At 37.7% G+C, this 19883-nt stretch overlaps 1 protein-coding gene across 1 annotated transcript in view; it reads left to right on the forward strand.

The window, feature by feature from the left end:
- MAP3K15 (mitogen-activated protein kinase kinase kinase 15) overlaps nucleotides 1–19883 on the forward strand; it is a 1833462-nt gene that overhangs the window by 938636 nt on the left and 874943 nt on the right. The window contains exons 9-10 of the mRNA XM_044072272.1: nucleotides 1603–1762; nucleotides 4309–4459. Coding sequence (XP_043928207.1) covers nucleotides 1603–1762; nucleotides 4309–4459 — 311 coding nt within the window. The remainder of the gene's footprint in view (nucleotides 1–1602; nucleotides 1763–4308; nucleotides 4460–19883) is intronic.

Consider the following 19883-nt stretch of genomic DNA (forward strand, 5'->3'; position numbering starts at 1 on the left):
GAAGACAGATGTTTAACATTGTATTTCCTTGTTCTAAGGACATCCCTAGAAAGGGATCAACAGGAAACTCTATATATCACCTGGAAAATGTCTTTTTTTTGGCTATGCAAGGATGCACCCCCCCCCCCCCCGATTTTGACATTATTGAAGAAAGTTGTTCTCCCATGCTCATGGAGGACAATTGAAGGACTGAGAAAGATATGACTTATAATGGTCCATGGTGGCTGAAAGGCTGCAGAGCCAGAAGTGAATGATCTGAGGAGCCAGTAATGTCTACTGCAGAGTCCCCACCTCTGAAGCTAAGTTAGGAACTGGTTCATGTTCCATGTAGGTTCACAAACATTTTTTTATCCTAACCAAAATGCCAGAAGGTTTTTAAGTTTAGGTAATGGCCAAAACCTGGGATAATTTTTAAATATTGCCTTTGTAAACACATAAAGTTGATAGAATAAAAGGTTTTGCATTAGCATGTTTTTTTCAGAATCGTATTAAGTCTGAAACACAAATGAATGCCATTATTTTCTGGCTTCAGTCCTCAGTGATTTGTCAGAAAACCAAGCATTTTGTGAAGAGACCAAAAATATGAGACAAAAATCTGGACATTCTGTGGAAATCTGGTCAGTTGAGAGGTATAATCAGCAGAGAACACTCAGCAGAATGTTGACTTGGTACAAGAGCACCTTCTATACTAGAAAAAAAAAAAGAATTCGTAAGTAAACAAGTGGAGAAGTATGTGCACATTATCACATGCATTGTACATCTAGACATTCAAATGGTGCAACTGTAAAGGAGTTATCATAATGACTGAACTGTCTCTATAGATACTAGGACATTTTTCTAGTAACTTGACATGACAGTGTATCTTTGAGGACCTTTGAATGGTAGATCTCGACTGTCCTCGAACCTTAACTGATCTCTGAAGTCTGATAACAGCAGACAGTTTTCAATTTGACCAGCTTATACTTATTAGCTTGTATCTACTTGTTAGTCTGGTTCTAAGTATTTTGGAAGAAAGAACTTAAAAGGATGTGAGATTAGCAGTACCTGTATACATCATCTGTCACAGAAGGTTGTTTTATCGAGAGGAATTAGTATAGTTTCTTCCATGGGGCCATGTCAGATGGTTAGTGAATATTCTGATTGCTGTAACCTGGTCTTTGTGATTCTGTTGAAGTTATAACTGTATGGTTTCCATTCATGTTACAGTAAATAAAATCGGGTCTATATTACGTTATTGAATGTTATATGGTCAACACCATATGTTCAAAGTTGTAAATATTTGAAAATAAAACAAAAAAAAAATTAAAAAAAGGAAAAACTTACCTGAACATTTTGAGCAGGGAGGCAAGCCCCCCTGCACCTCCCACACACCCGCTGTTTATATATACCAACTCTGAGATCGCACTACAGTGCAGTAAATGGAAATCTTCTCTGCAGAGATTTCCGCTTTAATTTTCAAATATTTACAACTTCGAACATATGGTGTCGACCATATAATGTTCAATGTTGTAAGTATTCAATAACGTAATATAGACACAATAAATCTATTTTTATGTTTCTGTAAAACTAAGTAAACAGTGTATATTTCTGTTCATTTTATAGGTGTGCGTCTAAACAGTTTATTGGGTAGAAAAGGGAGCTTGGAAAAAATGAGTAATTATTGGGATGTTGGACAGTTTTTCACAGTAAGCATGCTTGCCAATGACATCACCAAAGCTGTGCAGGCAGCAGAGAAACTATTCAAATTAAAGCCTCCTGTTTGGTAAGTATTTATTTACTTGTTTATTTGCCTGTTTATTCATTTGTTTATTTTTAATTTATTAATTGGGCACATGGGCTGGTCACCGGCCATTTTCAGCCATTACTCAGGTTCTATAATAGAGCAACAGTAAAGCAAAAAACTATAGAGATGGTTAATAATCATTCATTGACAATGGTTAATAATCATTCATTGACAACAGTGATAGATTGCAGATATTATATCAGATTATGATAAGGTCTGCAATCATAACCAGCTTATTATGTGTTCAAGACATAGATGCCAAGAAATTCACCTGGCTAATGTTTACTGTTTATTTCAAGGTGTAATCTGATTTTATATTTCTGGTTTTATTGGTCAAAATTAGTGCATCACTTTAATACTAAATGGATGTAATGATGCATGATTTGAAATGCCTATTTAAGGAATAGGATGTTGGGAAAGGGTTTGTCTGATGAAGTTCATTGTATGTTTGATGAGCAAAAGTGCTAACATTAATCCTGTTGGGATTTAAGGATTACTTGGTCTGGCATCTGTTCATTTTTTTAAGTCAACTTTAAAAAGCAGTTAAGACACTTTGTTCTGTTACTTTTTCCATTTGTAAGACTGGCTGAGTGAAGTTCTAACTGTTGAAAGCTATGTTACCTACTGTCACTGATTTTTGCTGGCAGCCAGTCTGCTTTTAGTCCTTAAGGTGAGACTCAGTTTTGACAGAACTTAGTGTGTCCATAATAAGTGATGTTAAGCTCAGGTCTTGAGCTAAAGAAATGCTAAAAAGTTTATCTTTTTTTCCCCAATTTTGTAGTGTAGTGTAGTCATGGCAGTCCATGCACACTATGTGATTAATATTTAAGATAGTGACATTTAATAACAGAAGTATGCAGTAACAGATTAAACAGTAACTACATTAATACACGGAGGAGATAAAACACCATTTAAAGCAGGTAAAGAATTTGGTTAAAACACTTCAGCAGACTTGTCGTCGGGTTATACAGTATTATTTGAGAAGCTCTTAAGGGTAGTTTAGTCATGAAACTCCATATATACCCAGAGCAAGTCAAACAGACTTAGTCAGCCATTAACTCTCACTCATATTCATTCACGTTCTTTGATAGGCACTTCTTTCAGTCTAGTTTTCACAGCCGTGAGAGTAAATCCTTTTTAGTCTCCATGTTACACAGTCTAACTTTTTCTTTCGTTAAAGCTGACAAAAATCACTTTTTGCATTCATTAATTCATGCTAGCAATGTGTTTTATGTTTAATTAGAAGACAGTAGTAATGTGAATTCTGTTGCTATAGCTGGTAATCCAGTTTATTTTTTTACATCACACTTTACCCACACAAGAGACAGTGTGCAAGGCTGAGCTGTATACATGCTTGGATATCTAAATAAGAACTGGCATAGTTATTCACTGTGTCATGTTTTTTGTTTTTGTACTTCCACTAGCAGTTGATAGCTGTTGTGTATGTTTCTGTGTATGAGTGTGCATCTGTGTGTGTATGTGTGAGTGCACACCTGCATGTGTGTGTGTGTTGTGATATGAGATGAAAAAGTGTAGTTTCATTATGCCCAGTGTCATGCAGAACATATCCATACTTGACAAACTGTGCCAACACTGTTCTACACCTCCCAAATTCTTTGGAAGTTAACAGCCAAGTTTACAGACTCTGGTTTTGTGTATGTGTTCCTTAGCAAAGTGATCTGATCAAGAAAGACTTGATATGGTGGCTATTAAGTAGAATACAACCACGTTGAGAAAAGACTTTTAATACAAAAAACAGCAGCAAAGCTTTCGGGTCTACACCCTTCCTCAATGCTAAATACAAATTCAAAAACATATCAGTTAGAGTTAAATAGGAGCCAGAAGGAGTCATGTGATCACAGCCAGCCGATCAGATGACGACAACATGTAAAATCACAAACAAATTATTTTAAAAAATGCAAAATTTAAAAATAAGAAACACATAAAAAATAAAGTACAATCTGAATTTACTCTGCTGTAACCTCAATAAAATAGGCTTTAAGGTACTAATTTGTGATTTTACATGTTGTCATCTGATTGGCTGGCTGCGATCACATGACTCCTTTTGGCTCCTATTTAACTCTAACTGATATGTTTTTGAATTTGTATTTAGCATTGAGGAAGGGTATTCCTCTGCTGCTTTTTGTTTCCAGTATTACAGTAGGTGCTTGCTTTGGATTCTGTTATGGTGGCTATTAACACAGTTTATAGTCAAGCCTACTTGTCTGCATGGAATAGACAGGATCATTTCATACAAACCATTTTCTTTTCCTTCCTAAGTTGCTTCTTCTTCTTGCAAGGCATAGTGTGATTTTTAAGTATACAATTTTCAAAATGTTCTTTGTCACCCCTGATATTTAGGAAGTGGTTTAATAACTGAAATACGTTTAACTTTAATTCATTATCATTTGGCTGTTCTTTCAGATGTTTTGTATTAGTTGTCTGCAGTAAATAGATTTGTGTTTCATGTACATGTGGACTGTTTTACTGTTACTGCCTTGCTGTAACTTCTTATCTTCATTTAGGTATCTAAAGTCAGTAGTGCAAAATCTGCTATTGCTTCAGCAGTTTAAGAAACTGAGCCTTGATAATTCTCCAAAACAAGAACGTTTTAACTTCTGGATGGATATAATTGTAGAGGCAACCAAAGAAACAACCAATGGACTACGATTTCCAGTAAGTTACATTTTGCATGCTTGTAGTCTGCTAGTTCATAAAGGATGTGAAACATGTACCTCTTTTAACAGATATTTTTGTTTAATTCATAACATAGAACTTGTTTTATTTCTTTTTCAGTGACTCAGAAATCCTGAGTTGTAACTGTATGAAAAGGCATTAATTCCCATTTACAGAGATGTTTAATTTCTCTGATTGCCATTGGTTTACTTATGCTAGTCAGTAATGAGTTCCATCTCGACAAGTCTGCAAAAGTTGATTGAAATCTGCATTAAGGTTAATGGAAGATCAGACCAGAAATAAAAAGGAGATAAATAGAAGGAAGCAAGAGTCATTATGGGTGATCAGCAAAAGCTCAATATATGATAACCTCTGACTAAGGGATTACAGTGGAAAGATGGAATATTGAAAGTGGCATAGCAAGGTAGCATTTTGAAAAAAGAATGCACACTCTTCTTTTATCCTTTGCTACTTGTTAGCAGACCAGCCTCCTAACTTTCATAACAAAGGATGGATGGTCAGACAGAGATTAAAATCTTAGACTGGGTCTGTCCAGAAGGGTGTGAAAAGGCACTTTTGCTGACTATCTTGCAAGAACTAGATGGGATGTATCCAAACTGCAGATGGAGATTGAACTAGAACTTAAAACATCTGTTATAACAATGTTCATGTAAATCATTTAGTTAGTGTTAGAGAGCTGATATAAATAACTTATGAAAAAGGCAGAGTAGGAGTTGTTTCATTTTAAAGTGAAACCTCTGTCAGAGAGCTGTCATAAGCCTATCACTACAGATCACAAGATGCTAGAAGGAAAGAACTGCAGGAATGAATGGTCACTAGATAAGCCATCCACTTGTCTGGCAATAACTATTACAAAAAGGCAAATTCTTGTTAATTGAAACCTTTTTTGCCATTATTGAGATGCATCCCTAAGCCAGCTGCACTATGAGTGGGTCACTGGCTAAAAAATAAGATGTCTGCCTCACAGCGTCAGAGTTTGGCTTCAGTCCTGACCTGCGCTCACTGTGTTTGTATGGCGATTAGATGTCTAAATGGTGTTCTGGAATCCTCTCATCTCAACGTGAATCCTTAACAGCATATTAAAATTTCATTTAGCAATGGCAAGCAGCAGTTTTCAGTTGATGTGGTCTTTTGGTCTAATTCAAATGTTTTACAGTGAAAATTTCTATACAAAGCCTAAAAATACTGTTTTAATGTCAGTTAATTGAAATAAAAGTTCATTTAGTAAGTTCTAATATATATATATATATATATATATATATATATATATATATATATGTATGTATGTATATATATATGGAGACAGAAATAGATATAGATAGATGTATAAAGATGTATATATATATATATATGTGTGTATGCATTTCTAACTTTTTTTTAATTTCTCCAGGTCTTTTGGGTTTCTAATACCATGATGTATGATTAAAGTTCATGAAATTAGTATTGTTTTAATCTTTGATATGTGCCAGAAGTGCGCTTCGCAGCACCCGCAATGTGCCCAGTTCCCATAAATGACTCCTCCTGCAATTCATATGGGGTTACTTGTATTGGTAACATGTCTAATATGAGTGTAGATTCTTTTTTATAAGACCTGTTGCTCCTGCTACTATTGGAATTGTCAGTGTATCTTTCTTCCACATTGCTCTTGTTTCTGCATGCAAATCCTGATATTTTATGACTTTGTGCCTCTCTGTACGCAACACACTGTAGTCACTGGGTGTGGCGATTTCAGTGATCAATGCTACTTTTGTCTTCTTTTCATGGACTACTATAGCCGGTTTTCTGGCTTCTGTCTTTTGAACTGTTGATAATGGGTGATCCCATGTGATGTAGACTTCATTATTTTCTTTGATGCTTTGTGGTTCAGATTTCCAGTGTTTTTCAGCCACGTCAGTGCCATAATGTTTGCACAATCCCCAGTGCAACAGTCTTGACATGTATATTAACATGTCTATATGTATATGCACTCTATAGATGTGTGTGTGTGTGTATGTATATGTGTGTGTGTATATATATATATATATACGTTTGTGTGTGTATGTGTATATATATATATATATATATATATATATATATATATATATATATATATATATATATATATATATATATATATATAGATAAACAGGTTACGGCATCCTTCTTCAGGATGTTTTTGTTTCAGTAAATGCAAATTTTGCAGTGAACATGGTGTTTTAGATTTCAGGATTTTTTAATAAGAGTGTCCCTCCAAAGTGCCTTAAAAGTAGGCTTCTCCACTCTCTTTTTCAAACAAAGAAGGTGAATTCTTTACAACATATTAAAGTTTCAACAATAGCAAACAACATTTTTTTGGGTAGTCTGATTCAAACGTTCTATGCAAAAAAAATCTATGTAAAGCCCATGAAAACTCTGTTTTAATGTAGTATATGGAAATAAAAATTTAATTCTGTAAGAACAAGGATTGGTTGACAGCTGCCAGAAAGATTTCACCCACATGCAAATTAGATGATTCATCCTTACCTATCAGTGAAAACCGTTCAGGGACCAATGGAACTCTGATATCCATTCCTTCTTACCTTCCTTCCTGGCAGCTGCTTCAGCCCTGTCCCCTTGGCCAACATTATTTAAGAAATGTTTCTGATTAATTGAGTAAGATCTAATAAAGTCAATGTAACAGTGTAAGTGCTCCTCTAAATAAAAGTCTGATTAGGGAAACCAATGCTGGACTGATTATTCTGAGTACACTTAGAGGAATGCCTAGCTTTTATATATTTATTGTGTTTATGCCATACTGGTTGAAAGAATTGATACGACTGTAGTATACTGGAATTAACTGGAAACAACTGAAATGAGACTGGAAGGAAAGTTTTTATTTGTTGATTACCCAGACTTGTGCTTAACAGGTGCCAGTGTCTCCTTTATGGGCCAAGTCTTTTTGTACTTTCACAATAAAGTTTGCACATGCTGTAGTTCAGTTAATGATGCTTTATTAGATGTTAACAATATTCGAATACTGCCTCCAGTGACAATGCTGATAAACAATAGCAGTCTGTAGAAATTCTGGAAGGCTGAATAACAATAACAATGCTGATATATCCAAAGTTTCTGGAGGTATGTTCTGATTCTCCTGAATTATATTAACCGAAACACTTTTTCCTCCTGAATAGTATGAATATTTGACCTGATTTCTGTACCCATGTTCAAGCGCCTGTACTGCAGTCCAAAATGTAACTTCCTTTCTGGAATGCTGGATATTTAATCTTTTTTGTATGTCAGTCCAAACTAACTAACTTCGTGACTTCATTGACTGTGTCTAAAGTATATTCCCATAATACCAAAAACCCTGTAATGTTTTACATGCCTCTTTAGCCTTGGTTTCCCAAGCCTTGTCTTGCATGTGCCTTATCTAAGATTCCTTTGCAAGTACTTCTTTCCCTTGAGAAAGGAACATTCAGTATTTCTGTATTTCTTCACATTTCATGCTTTATCTTTCCCTTCTAATGAATTTCCTTATCCTTGAAGCTAAATTTATATGCGAAAACACAAGTCTAACTTTATATTTTTCAGGCCTGTTATTTTACCTTAATGTTCTATAATGAATTCACTAAGAATACCCTCACTCTTAACAACCCTCATTTTCTTTATCTGGTAAATAAACTTGCAGTTTAAATTTTTTCCACTAGGTATCACTTGAGCATTTATGGCCTGTTTGGATTGAAGCAGTTACTCTCTTACCTAGAGCCACAGTCTTTAGAGTCTTGTCCAAGTTCTGATTTATGCATGATACATTTAAAACCTGCACAGTATTCTGAATTTTTTTTTTTTTACAAATTGTATTATAAATGTTATTGTATTCATTTTTGGAAAAACATTATTCAGGTCCAGTAGATGTTGTTTGTTAAGCATATACTAGTTAGTTTAACTGTGTGGTTCTCATGCATTTGTATCACCATGACTCACTGACTGATTGATTAATTGTCTTAGTGAATTGTATTTGACTTTGCACTATCCATATGATGAATCATTCCCTGGAAGGCTTGATGCTGAAGTACTAGGAAACGTAGTAAATTTGGATGGTGACCATTTCTCCAGTCTTTTGTGTGTTTTTTGGTATTGCATTTGTGCTGCCTTGGTGGTGAAGTGTTTTTATATACAAGTTTAGGCCTTACTCTGCATTGCCCTAGTCAGTGATGAGGTAACACTGGTCATTATACTCTCATTGTTTATCTGTTCCCTTCTGTTGGAATACCACTTCCCTTTTTAGTTTATTTTTCTTAAAGGAAATTCAGCAGTGTTGGAATAGTTTTGCATGTTGAGCTTGAACTGACTTTTCTCCAGGACCGGAGTCATCCATGCCTCTGACTCCTTCACTGGATATTTTCCACTTCAAATTCCATACAGGACTGGGGGCACTCAGACCCCATCTCTTATTGGTTAAGGCAAAATAACCCAACATTGTCTTTCATATTCCAAATGGCAACAATGAGTTCAGCATCTGTGGCACTGCCAGATATGTGGCATTGATATAACTTGTATGATATATGGAAGCAACAGTTTACTGTATGCCTTATTTCTTGACTGGAGCCTTGTAGGCATAGATCTTCACCACATACTCAGTGCTTAAGATTCTCAAGGCAGATTCTGTCAGCACTGATCCTATCAGTATGAGCCATACCAACCGTCATGCTGCAGCTGGTAGTACCAGGATTGGAGACTTCTGCTCTTCAGTAACTGTCCCAAAGTGTTTAGCAGTGGTGCCACAGTGACAGTGCTACCGAAAATAAGTCTGCACTCAAATTATGAGGACTTTAGACACATTTCCCAGGAGTGATAGGAACTGACCAGTTACCCTCCTCCCACAGGCCTTAAATTGCCTCCAGCACAGAGGCTATCTGACCAAAAACTCTACCTAAAGTCATCCAGGAATGTCTCTGTGAAGATTGAGCTCACTGAGTCACCTCTTGGTTTACATTTGGAAGATCTTAACAAGGAGGATGCAAATTCACCAGCTTCGCAATCAGAGGAAACATGTTTGTGGTGTTCTTCCACCTGATGCAAACGAAAAAGAAAATGACCTACGAACTCCATAGTGGAAGCTGCAAAAGGCTCTCACTGATTCAGCCCTTAGTTTTCTTGGCTAATCATCTGGTGGTGGGCATTTTATATAATGCAAAGACATTCATCTGCTATAAACCGATACAGTAGTCCAGGGGCACTATTAGGTAGATAGGACTTATATCCACAACAAGGATTGCACAATTTTTCCAGAGATTCCAAAGATAGACCCCATAGTTTTAGCAGCAACCCTATGAAATTATTCTACTTCAGAGAACAATAATGTCCATATCAGTGATAGAAAATTTAGGACAGTGGGCAAGTTTGCAAAGCATATTCACTTCCACAGTACTTTATTTTGAGATGCTGAACTATTTGACCCTCATGGTTCAATTCCAGTAATACCTCACCTACAAAATGCAACATATGATGTAGGAGCTGAATGACCCTTTGAAAATGAATCTTAAGGTCCCTGTTTTGACCTCATCAAATATGATTGTCTTACGTCTGTGTGGTGCACAATGTGGCTAGAATAGTGTTATGCTGGGACTCGTGATTTAGGTTAACAGATTTTATGAAGGTTGCCAGAGTAGCCTTCTTAGATTAACTATTTACCTGTCATCTTCTGTTAGGGGATGAATTTTATTTATTTTTATTTTTTTTTATTTTACATTTGTTGACCGGGCTAGTCTAGCTGGATATATGTCCATTTTCAGTAGAGGCCCGGGGAGATAAGCTCCAATCGGTTCAGATGAAGTTCACATATACAGCAGTACATATTTAAATTGCAAAAAAAAGAAAAATTTTTTTTTTTTTTAATGTGGTCACACATTTATAAAGTATAATAAAAAAAATGAAAAATATCTAACTAGGCTTAGTACAATTACTAATGAAGTTACAATTTAATGTTCAAAAGATTAATAGCTAAAAAGTAGAGTATAAATGTAGATAAAAGGAAGATAAAAAAGAAGGTAATATGATGTAGCAGTTGAGTAATACATCTAGTAGTACAATATGCCACCTTTTGAGAATACCATAATAAGTAAGAAAATTATGGAGAGGTAGAATAGAGGCTGTTAAGATGAAATTGTTGCGGAGATGAGAAGGTAAAGTTGCATCAAGTAACAAGAGCATGTTGGTCAGTCAGGTTTAGTACAGGGGCTCATCCAATGTGATTTGAGATAGAGCTTAAGTTTATTTTTGAACAGAGTAATAGAGGAAAGTGTAGAAAGTTCGGACGGAAGTAGATTCCAGGTTTTTCTGACAGTATTAGAGAAGAGAGAGTCTCCAGCTCTATTGTTTGATTTATTGATATTTACAAGAAGTTTTTGTGAAGATCTTAGGGACTTCAGGTTATAGTAGGGGTGAATAAGGTTAGATAGGATGGGTGTCTTGGCTGGTTGATAAAGTATTTTATGTGCGATGGCAAGTTGACTGAATTTCAGTTGCTGCTGTAATTCAAGCCACCCTAGTTGCTTTAGATGAATACAGTGGTGTGTTCTGTAAGGGGTACCTGTGGCAAATCTGGCTATACTATTGTAGGAGTTTTTGAGTTTCTTAAGGTTATTTTTTGACAGATTAGTAAATATGAGTGAGGCATAAAAAAGAGTAGAGATTAGATGGGTGTGGGCAATAGTTATTCTGGTTGCAGGAGTTAGGAAGGGTTTGATCCTATAAAGAGAGCCTATTTTTTATTAGTAGTTTTCAGAGTGTTGTTGATATGGGTGTCAAAGTTAAGGTTGTTGTCTATGGTGATACCTAGCAGTTTGGTAGTAAGATCTTGGGATATAAGAGTACTATTATTGGATGCAACAGTGAAGTCTATTGGGGGAGATTTACTGGTAGGTGTAAAAAGGAGAAGTTTAGTTTTCTTAGGGTTTAGTAAGAGACAGCGTTTTGTAAACCATAGTTCTACAGAATTAAATATGTCTTGTGTATGGGAGTGAAGTTCAGATACAGAAGTGGCTGAGCATATAAGTGTAGAGTCATCTGCATATTGTATACATGTAGCTTGGGAAACTACTTGGTGAAGGTCACTGATGAATATAGAAAACAGGAGAGGGCCCAATATGGATCCTTGAGGGACACCAATATTAACAGGTAGATGGGTAGAAAGAATGGTGTTCCAGAGGACAGCTTGGTGTCTGTCATTTAAGTAGGACTGGAACCATTTTATAGCTAGATTGTCAAGTGACAGAGATTTGAGAATGTTTATGAGTATAGTGTGATTTACCATGTCGAAAGCCTTGGACAGGTTAATGAAAAGTGCAGAGGAAAGCATGTTAAGGTTACAGTTTTTGTTGATTGTGTCTATAAAGGAGAGTAGGGCAGTAGTAGTGCTGTGGGAAGGTCTGAAACCATGTTGGGAGTTGGAAAGCAGGTTATGATGGAGAAGGTGGTCTAGCAATTGCCTGTGGATACATCTTTCCATAATCTTAGATAAAGGAGAAAGTAGGGCTATGGGTCGATAGTTGGAGAGTTCAGTGGAGTCTCCCCCCTTATGAAGGGGAATAATATGAGAGACTTTCCAAAGTTTAGGGATATATCCTTCAGTGATGGTTCTATTGATGAGAATGGAGATGGGGTAAGCAATAGATTTGGCTGCTAATTGTAAGTATTCTGCAGGTAGTTGGTCAGCAGGGGGAGTGCATGATTTGAGTTTTCAGATCAGGGTGAGAATGAATGCTGTTGGGACAGGTTGGAAGTGAAATGGAGGTGGTGGGTTAGTATCAGAATTAGATATAGATACATTTTGAGGAGAGAGCTGACTGGCAAGAGTTTGAATTGCATTGGTGAAAAAGGTATTAAAAGCATTAGCAGTTTGTTTGGGATTTTCCTTGTCAGTGCCTTGTGGGATAGGTGTGATTGACCGGGATGTAATAATTGCTTAATACTTGCCCAGAACTTTTGTGGCTTATTATGGTGGGTCTGTTGAGATTGTAAGTAATAGTTTTATCGGACAGCATAGCTTTTCTGGTTTCATTTCTCAGTTGTTTGTAGTTTTGAAGGTCAGCAGGGTTTTTAGTTAAGCGTGATGTATTCCAGTGTTTATTTCTGAGATGGATTTTTGCTTAGTTTCCTTAGAAAGCCAAGGAGCGTATTTAGTTCTTATCCTGATAGAGCGGGTAGGAGCATGGTGGTTGAGTATGGCTAGGAAATTTACATTAAAGTAATCAACAGCTTCATCAAGAGAAAGGTATTTTAAGGGGGACCAATTACATGTTGTAAGTTCACTTTGGAATAGATCCAAGTTGAAGTTTTTCTTGGTTCTGATTGTCCTAAATATGGGTTGATTGGGAACATTGGTTTTGAGCCTGATAATGTAGGTTAGTGAGTGGTCGCTTATGTCATCAGAGAGGTTTCCGGATTTGTAAGTCTGGGGTTGACTATTAATGAGTATCCAATTTAAGGTGCTTTCTTTCTTATTAGTTTTGTTTATTCTAGTAGGGGAGGTAATAGTTTGGGTAAACCCATATAGATTAATATGGCTAGTAGGGAAGTTGTTGTTGCAACATTTCCAATCAATGTTAAAATCACCTAAGATTATGGTTTCTTGGGGAAGGTTTTGAGATAACTAGCAAAGGATGTTTTCGATGGTAGAAATGTTTTTGCCTGGAGGAACATAGATGCAGATAATATAGATAGATTTGACAGAGTTTAGTTGAAGCTTGGTAATAATTATCTCAGCATTAGAGTCCTGAGGAGGTTTTTGGTTCAAGATGGTTATTTGAAGATCAGATTTGAATAGAACTGCTAATCCACCACATTTCTTGTAGTAACACATTTCACGTTTGTTTCATATAAATACATGATAGCCATAGTAAAGAATTCCAGGTTACTTCATACAAATTAACTCTAGTCTTGCAATGCCAGATTGATTACTTAAAATGAGCAAATGTCAAAAGACTGTGTTACTTTCATCCACAGACATTCTTCTGCCGCCCCCCCAGCAGTTCTACATTCTTAATTGTGTACACTTGAGACATCTGACTGCAATAAAACGAATGACCACAATAGTGTATTTCAAGTTTGTTTCACGTATGAGCCACAATGATGTATTCCAACTTACTTGCAAAACCCAGATGAATAACTGCTTAAAATTAACAGATATCAAGAGAGCAAGTTACTTTCCTTAAAAGACTGACCCCTCCCTGTAGCCCCATCCAGCACAACTTTGCTACCAGATTACATATTGGACACAAGATTATGAAAAACATAATGGCTACAGTAATGTTTCACACAAACATGGTAGTCACAGTAAAGTATTCCAACCTCGCTTCATAGAGATGCACACTTGTCATAGAAACCCACATTAGTGTCTGTTTAAAATGATCTGATGACATTAATATATGGTACCTTCATCCACAAACAGCCTCCCACCCCCATTTAGCAGTTACAGACACTTTTTAGCTATGTACATATCTTATTATGAAGAAGTAAATTTCACATTCTTTGATGTCCTCTTTAAGTGAACTATGCAAAGTTATACAAAAGGTCACTTGATCATACCATAACACCCAGCCATGTGGTACCAGATTGTAAAGAGAAGAGTATGCATCATGAGGAGAGAAGACAAATAAGTACCTGAAAACAAATGCTAAGTTGATATGGCTATTCTCTGCAGACGTAAAAGTAATCTGAATAATTATACACTAAAGTAAAAATTTATTAATGCAGATGTTACTGTTAGCCAACATTTCATTTCAGAGCTTCAACCACAAATGCAGTACCTCCTGCATTTGAAGAATAAATCTCTTATGTTACATTAAAGACTGATTTGATGATGGCACTGCCATACCATTTCCTGAATGGGTCTATATTGAATCAGCGAATTCTTAAAAAAGCGAATGCTGATTCATCAACCCTATTTAACCGAAAGCTGACAATCCCAAACACCCGGAACATTTTCCCAGGGAAAAATAATTGCTGGGCCAGTTTTGGAAGTTTGCTGTTTCCTCCACTGTGGTGTGATCTCGGAGTTGGTATATTTAAGTAGGGGGGGGGTCACCCCCACACTAAATTCTGTTTTAAGTTTTTTTTTGTTTTTTTTTTGTGGAACAGCGATTTTTTTCCCTGGGAAAAAATTGCTGTTCCGAGTGTTCAGGATTGGCAGCTTTTGGTTAACTAGGGTCGATGAAACAGCGTTTGCATTTTTAAGCATTCAGTGGTACATTATAGACCCTCCTGAACTAGATCATCTACGCATCAGGGAATGGATTGTTAAAAACAGCCAAAGAGTAACAAATGTTTAAATAAGTGCGGAAATCCTGTACAACTCCATCTTGTAAGGGAGACTGTATAACAGTAATATGCAATTGTGCCTTCAAAATGGATGTTGAAGACTAGACAGTTCTGAACAATTCTCCAAATAATGCACTGAACTGTTCTACATGTCAACTTCTTTACAATAGCAGGAGGCTGTAAAAAGGTACTGCAAAAATATATCACAAAAATGCAAATGTTTAGGTTATATTACTCAGTCTAGGTCTGGTAATTAAGACATTTTTTCTTCATTGCAATAAATAAAGCCAAATAATTAAAAACATGTAGGTGCCTTTGTTCAACATCACAAAAATTGTGCAACAATCAGAAACAGTTACTGAATAAGACAGACATCTGATTGTGATAAAAAAATAATGGCCACAGTAAAAGTATTCTAACTTTGCTTTACACAGACAGTAGCCAAATTATTGTAATCTGGATTTTTCTTCTTCTTTCGGCTTTTCCCAGTTAGGGGTCGCCACAGTGGATTACCTGTCTGCTCCATGATTGGCAGTGGAGTTTTACGGTGTCGAGTTGCCAGCCCAGCGCCCAATCTTCCACAGAAAGCGCACACACACATGCACTCACGCCTAGGGAGAATTTAGAGTATCCAATCCACCTACAGCATGTCTTTGGGATGTGGGAGGAAACCGGAGCACCCGGAGGAAACCCACGTGACCACAGGGAGGACATACAGACTCCTAGCGTAATCTGGATTACTTCACTAAAATCACTTTAGTTCTGCAAAACCCGAATAATGACAAATCAATAACTATCTGTTTCATTAGCAGATATTTCTCACATGCAACAATTTTAGCTACTTTGCTGTTTGACACATCTCAGAGACTGTATCAGATATGCCATACAATAGGTTCCAAGGCTGGTAGTTAAAGAAATGTCTGATTAAGTAACCTGTTCAGGGTCAGAGAGTGGATAGACTAAGGCTAAGTGAATCAAATTCTGGACTCCAAGAAGCAGCTTGCCAACAGCTCACTGCATTAATCCTCTGCAGTAACTGCCAATCAATGATAACATCATTGACAATTATATTTAAATGACATGGCAAATTTATAATATAATATCTACAGAAACAGACTGAAATATGTATTTATTGCATATAAGTTCACAAGTGCAATGCATATGCAGTGTATGCAATCTGAATATAAACTGTTAGACTAAGTGATTATTCTTGAAAGGGAAATGTGCAAATGAAAATTATGATATTTTATGCCTCCTTAATAAAGTACAGAACTCTGATAAATTTATTAAATAATATGCTGCAAAGACTCAGTATTTGTTTTTTTAATCAATTATAGGTTCATAGGTAGGTACTAGGCTATTAGCCCTGGGGCCTATATAAGCCTAGCCAAAAAGGTACCCTGGTTTTCACCACCCAAAAAAAAAAAATATTTTCCTGTGCCCCTGTCGAGCAGAGCCACAGAAGTGATCCCTGGGGTGAATTTCCTATTTCCCATCCAATCATCAAGATTTTTCTTAAAGAGTGCTAATGAGGAGCTCTGTTTGACATAGATAGGTAGTCTGTTCCAGAGTATGGGAAGTCTCTGTGACAGGAATCTATCCCTTCAGCATGTTCTGTTTATTGTGTTGACAAGGTTTAGGTCCCTAGAGCGTGTAGCTTGGAGGGATTGGGATTTCTTTAAGTGGAGCATGTCCAACAGCTCTGGGTTTGACATAGCTTTGTATGTTAGGCAGATATCACGATATGTGACAGAGTAAAGCAGGAGTTTTTTTTAGATGGTCTGCGCAGGGCATCGGTTTGAGGCCAGTAATCCTCTTTGTGAGGTATTTCTGTGGCTGTTCCAGTTGTTGTAGATGTCTTGTGAGGTACATACCAAAAGGGGCATTGTACTGGGGTCTATATTAGAACACAGAATGTTCAAAATTTCAAGTGTTCTAATATCGACCCATTTTCAGCGAATGCTGAAAATATCGAAGAAACAGAAAACCAAATTTTTTTCTATGGAAAGAATTCAGTTGTCCGTTTCTGTTGCTTCAGTATTTTCAGTACTGTGGTGGAAAGTTACGGGTTGGGTTCAGGTAAGTGTGCGATTGTGTGGACGTGAGGGTTAGGGTGGGTTAGGTGAGTTAAGGTTAGGGTGTGGGTCAGATAAGTGTGCGATTGTGGACGTGAGATTTAGGATGGGGTAGGTGAGTTAGGGTTAGGGCACGGGTGAGGTGACTTTGCGATAGTGACAGACCTTAGGGTTAGGGTTTGGGTTAAGGTAAGTGGATAGTTAGTGGTGTATGTATAGTTTAGTGTAGGGTTAGGTGTAAGAGTTTAGGTGTATGTGTGTGGATTGCTGTTTGTTTGGTGTGCTTGTGTTGTGTGTATGTGTTTTGGAACAGCAAATATTTTTCCCTAGGAAAAAATTTGCTGTTCTGTATGTTTGATGTTTTACATTTTCGATTCATAGGGTTCGATTTTAGAACACTCGAAATTTTGAACGTTTGGTGTTCTAATATAGCCCCTTGTACTCTATAACGGGTCTAATGAGTGATGAGTAGAGGGGAACAATGACCTCTTTTTTTTCTGGATGAGAAACCTTTTGTGATGGGGTGAGCCACGTAGAAGGATTCCTGACCACTGTGGCGATGTGATTATCAAAGGAGAGACTACTGTCCACCTGTGTCCCAAGGTCTATCACACTTTCGACGTTAAGTAGACTACCACTTATGTGGTAGTTCATGGGTATAGAGTTTTTGCCAAAGGGGATGACAATACACTTTTTGGCATTGAGCTTCAGGCCATAGCTTTGACACCAGGCATCTGTCTCAGTGAGGCCCTTTTGTAGTATGTCCACATCGTTAGGAGTTTCGATTATGGCTCCTAGTTTGCAGTCATCTGCAAACATTATTAGCCAAAGACCTTCTGTGTTAGCCTGTACTTCAGAGAAGTAGATACCAAACAGGAGAGGACACAGGACTGAACCCTGTGGTACTCCACTTGTTACTGGTCTGAAGTTGGATTTGGAATCTGCTACTTTCACAGTGTGGGTTCTGTCCATGAGCCAGTTGGCAACCCATCTTGTGACATAGGGATTTATACCTAGTTTAGTGAGCTTATCTATAATTCCAGAGTGGGGGATGGTGTCAAAAGCCTTGGCGAGATCTAGATAAGCTGTGTGAACTACCTTACCCTCATCTATGGCTTTGTTGACTGCTTCAAAGAAATCAATCAGGTTTAGGAGACATGATCTGCCTTTTACAAACCTGAACTGGGTAGGGTCCAGAGTTTGGAGATTACCAATGTCTTTGTTTAAGAGTTCCATGATGATACGTTCCATGGCCTTGCAGACCAGGGTCATCAGGCTAATGGGGTGGTAGTTCCCGGGGTCCGTCGTGGCTCCCCCTTTGTGGAGTGGGATAACCGTCATGGTGCGCCATTCAGTGGGCACAAAGCCTGAGGTGAGGCTATGATTGAATATGGTACTTAGGTAGGGTGCCAGTTCATTCTGTAGTTCATGTGGAATGCAGCCTGGGATATTGTCAGGTCCCACGGATGCTGTGTTCTTGGCTTTGGAGAGTATGTTTTTTACCTGTGCAGCCATGATTACAGGAACTTTGTATTCTTCCTGTATAGAGATGGGCCCTCTAGGGGGTGAGACGGGGGCAAAGTTAGCACTGAACCTATCTGCCAGGATGTTGGCTGTATCAGTTGGTTCTGTATATTTAGTGCCATTGTGCTGTAACTCAGAGCAGATCTGTTGTCATTGAGATTCTTGACATAGCTGTAGAATGCTTTGTGGTTGTCTTAAGAGTCAGTGGCAATTTTGTTTTCATAACTAGCTTTGGAGGATTTTATGAGGGATCTCAGCTTCTTATTGAGGTTGACCAGGAGGGAGTTCCTCCAGTCATGGGATTTTACTCTTTTTTTGCAAAAGTTTCTTTCTTCTGTTGTAGAGTTTGTTTATGGCAGAGGACCACTAGATTGGCTTCCTTATTTTGGAGGATAGCATCTTGGTTCTGTTATGGATAGCATGATCCATGCACTCGTGTAAGTGCTTATAAAGTGCATTTGTGCAGGATTCAGCAGTCGTACCTCTATTGTCCGTCTGCATGGGTATCATGAAGTTTGCCACTTCTGTCTTAAAAAGTGTGAAGTTGACTTTGGAGAAGTTATTTACAGTGGCTTCCCTAATTGGGGATGGGGGTGGGATGTGGATATTGAGGGTGATTAGCTTGTGGTCGGATCTGACCAACGAGGAATTCACCTCTGGTGTGGAACACCAGTTGCCCATGTTGGTAATGACCAGATCTAGGATATTGCTGCCCCTGGTGGGGGTGTGAATAAGTTGATCTAAGGCGTTGGAATTTATGAATTCCAGAAAACAATGAGCAAAAGAGTTTGTACATGAGTAGTTTTCCCAGTTAATGGTGGGGTAGTTGAAATTGCCCATTATTAGGGTGTTGGGTTGTACCCTAGTACTTTCCAGTGTATCAAGAAATGAGGAGTGGGAATACTGGGGCATGGTGTGGGGTCTGTAGCAAGCTACAATTTAGATTGCGGTCTTGCCCAGAGTTAGTTGCACTTGGATAATCTCAGATGCATTATGCTGTGCAACTAGACTGGAGGTGTGGATATCCTTAATGAATATGGACACGCCTCCACCTTTAGTTCTTCATTCCGGGTTAGGTGGCCAAAAGGTGTAGTATGAATTATAGCCTGGTAATGCAGGGGTGCTCTCTGAAGCTTTGAACCAGGTCTCTGTCACTGTACAGATGTCGATGTTCTCCATTTCAAGGAGTGCCTCAAGTGAGTGCATTTTGAGGTTTAGACTTCTAGCATTCAGTAGCATTACCCTCAGATTTTGCTTACTTGTACCTGTTACAGTGGTGAATTTGTCATTTGAAGCTTGCCTAAAAAAGGCACTATAGGGGTGGCAAGAGCCTTAGTCAGTATCCGGAATCCCAAGGGTGACAGGTGCAGGCCATCTCAACCATCGTGGTCTGTCAGTCATGTAGTCCCAGGCAGACAAATACTGGATGCCCTTAGAATGACACCAGAAGCTTAGCCAATTGTTGAAGTCAATCATTTTGTCCTTGTACTGTGGTATCATTCTGGGTGATGGCAGGATGCTACTCA

Source organism: Protopterus annectens, chromosome 5.part0 (assembly GCF_019279795.1).
Source record: "Protopterus annectens isolate FY-2018-M chromosome 5.part0, PAN1.0, whole genome shotgun sequence".
NCBI classification, from domain to species: domain Eukaryota; kingdom Metazoa; phylum Chordata; order Ceratodontiformes; family Protopteridae; genus Protopterus; species Protopterus annectens.